This window comes from Cariama cristata, unplaced genomic scaffold (genome assembly GCF_000690535.1).
Source record: "Cariama cristata isolate BGI_N322 unplaced genomic scaffold, ASM69053v1 scaffold45001, whole genome shotgun sequence".
Taxonomy (NCBI): domain Eukaryota; kingdom Metazoa; phylum Chordata; class Aves; order Cariamiformes; family Cariamidae; genus Cariama; species Cariama cristata.
Window position 1 is genome coordinate 1 of NW_009598344.1, and position 1,638 is coordinate 1,638.

Sequence of the window (1,638 nt, forward strand, 5' to 3'; positions counted from 1 at the left end):
GCCTGGGCGTGATCCTGTGCAACTGCTGTAGGTGACCCTGCTTTGGCAGGGGGTTGGACTGGGTGATCTCCAGAGGTCCCTGCCAACCCTGACCAGTCTGTGATTCTCTGATGTTGCTCGGTTTTGGGGTTTTTTTCTAACATGTCTGGCTGGTTTTGTGTGACACAGTTGGCTGGGGAAGCGATCAAGGGATTGGAGGATTTGGAGAGGAGCCAGGAATTAAAGCACAGCTAACGAACCTTATTCGATCTGTACGAACCGTTATGAGAGGTAAGGTGACAACCTTTTCTTGAAACATTATTGTCTGTAAAGTTTTGGTTTTGTGCTTTAATGACGTAACATCCGTATTTTGACTCTTTTCTTTTACCAAACAGCTGCTATTTCTGCCCGTCATTTCCAATCTGTCCTTCCTTCACGCGTGGACTCTCTATAAGAGGGTGCAGGTCCCAGCTTAAGGTGCCCTAATTTTGATAAAGTGTAAAAACATTCCCTGACTCTGGCTTGTGGTGCCGCTGCTGCATCTTGTCTTTCCTCGGAGTTTGGGAGCTGGGGGGAGGCTTGGTGATCAGTCAGAGTGTGTAATTAGCTTCACCTTAGCTAAACTCAGTTTTATGTGAAGTACCTGGTGAGGGAAATGTAATTCCTGGGATTCTTAAAGGTAAGCCAGGCTTCAGTGCCTTAAAGGATGGGGGAAAAAAAAAAAAAAAAGACTTAATTTGTAAGTTACTGATAGTTTTTTCACTATAAAGCACACCAGAAATTCCTTTTATAGGTGACGATGAAGAGGAAGTAACAAATCTTACCTGGCTCGCCCACCACAGAGTAAAAAACTGATACGTTTCTTCTAAATCACAGCAAAGCCAAGGGTAGAAACTGACTTTGAGACGTTTTAGTTTCATTCGGAGAAAAGGTTGTTTGGGTTAAAGTTAAAAGGTGATGGGCCATAGAAAAATACTTATGCTGTTGCTTCCTACTACTTTTTAGTATCCCCAGCTTAGATCCTGGTTCCTTCCATTAACCCTGACTTTGCATAGGAAAATTAAGTGTATTTTTATAATTTTGATTGATTTTGCTCCTTAAAAGGGAGTCTCCCAAGATAACTTGGAAGTTCTGTCACTTTGTGATGTGGAAAAGAAAATTTTCACAATGACTCTTCTTCTTTCTCTGCAGTGCCGTTGATAGCAGTGAACTCTGTTACGATCGTTCTCCTCCTGTTGTTCGGTTGAAGATACCTGGTGAAAATCTTTTGTACATCCAAAGAAGCAAGTTGCTAACCGTCACTGCTCTGAGTTGTCTGGGATCCAGCACGGTTTAGCTGTCAATTTGACCTTCAACTTAAAATAATAAAGACACTATTTCTATTTATCCTATTTCCTAATGTTCACTTGCAGTTTCATTAAACAAGATCATGGGATCAATGCAACAACGCTGCAAATATACTGGACTATGACAAGTTCTGTTACTGCCTGTTAATAGCGTCGACTGTTAGAGTACGCGTCATAACGTATTGCAATGATTGTCGCTAGGATGTGGTTTTTAAATGTCTCCTTACTCAGGGATGAATTTCCTTCAGTACGCTTCCCAATTTATTTTTAAATTAAGAAAAACAACAGTGTTTTTTATTTCAGTTAGTACCAC

At 41.1% G+C, this 1,638-nt stretch overlaps 1 protein-coding gene across 1 annotated transcript; it reads left to right on the plus strand.

Annotated features, from left to right (window-relative positions):
* Nucleotides 1-168: 168 nt before the first annotated feature.
* Nucleotides 169-1,226, plus strand: IER3IP1 (immediate early response 3 interacting protein 1; the record flags this gene model as incomplete). Its single annotated transcript, XM_009709224.1, has 2 exons — nt 169-270; nt 1,171-1,226. Coding segments are annotated over 2 exons (158 nt in total), but the record flags the coding sequence as incomplete, so codon positions are not given.
* Between the last annotated feature and the right edge of the window lie 412 nt (nt 1,227-1,638).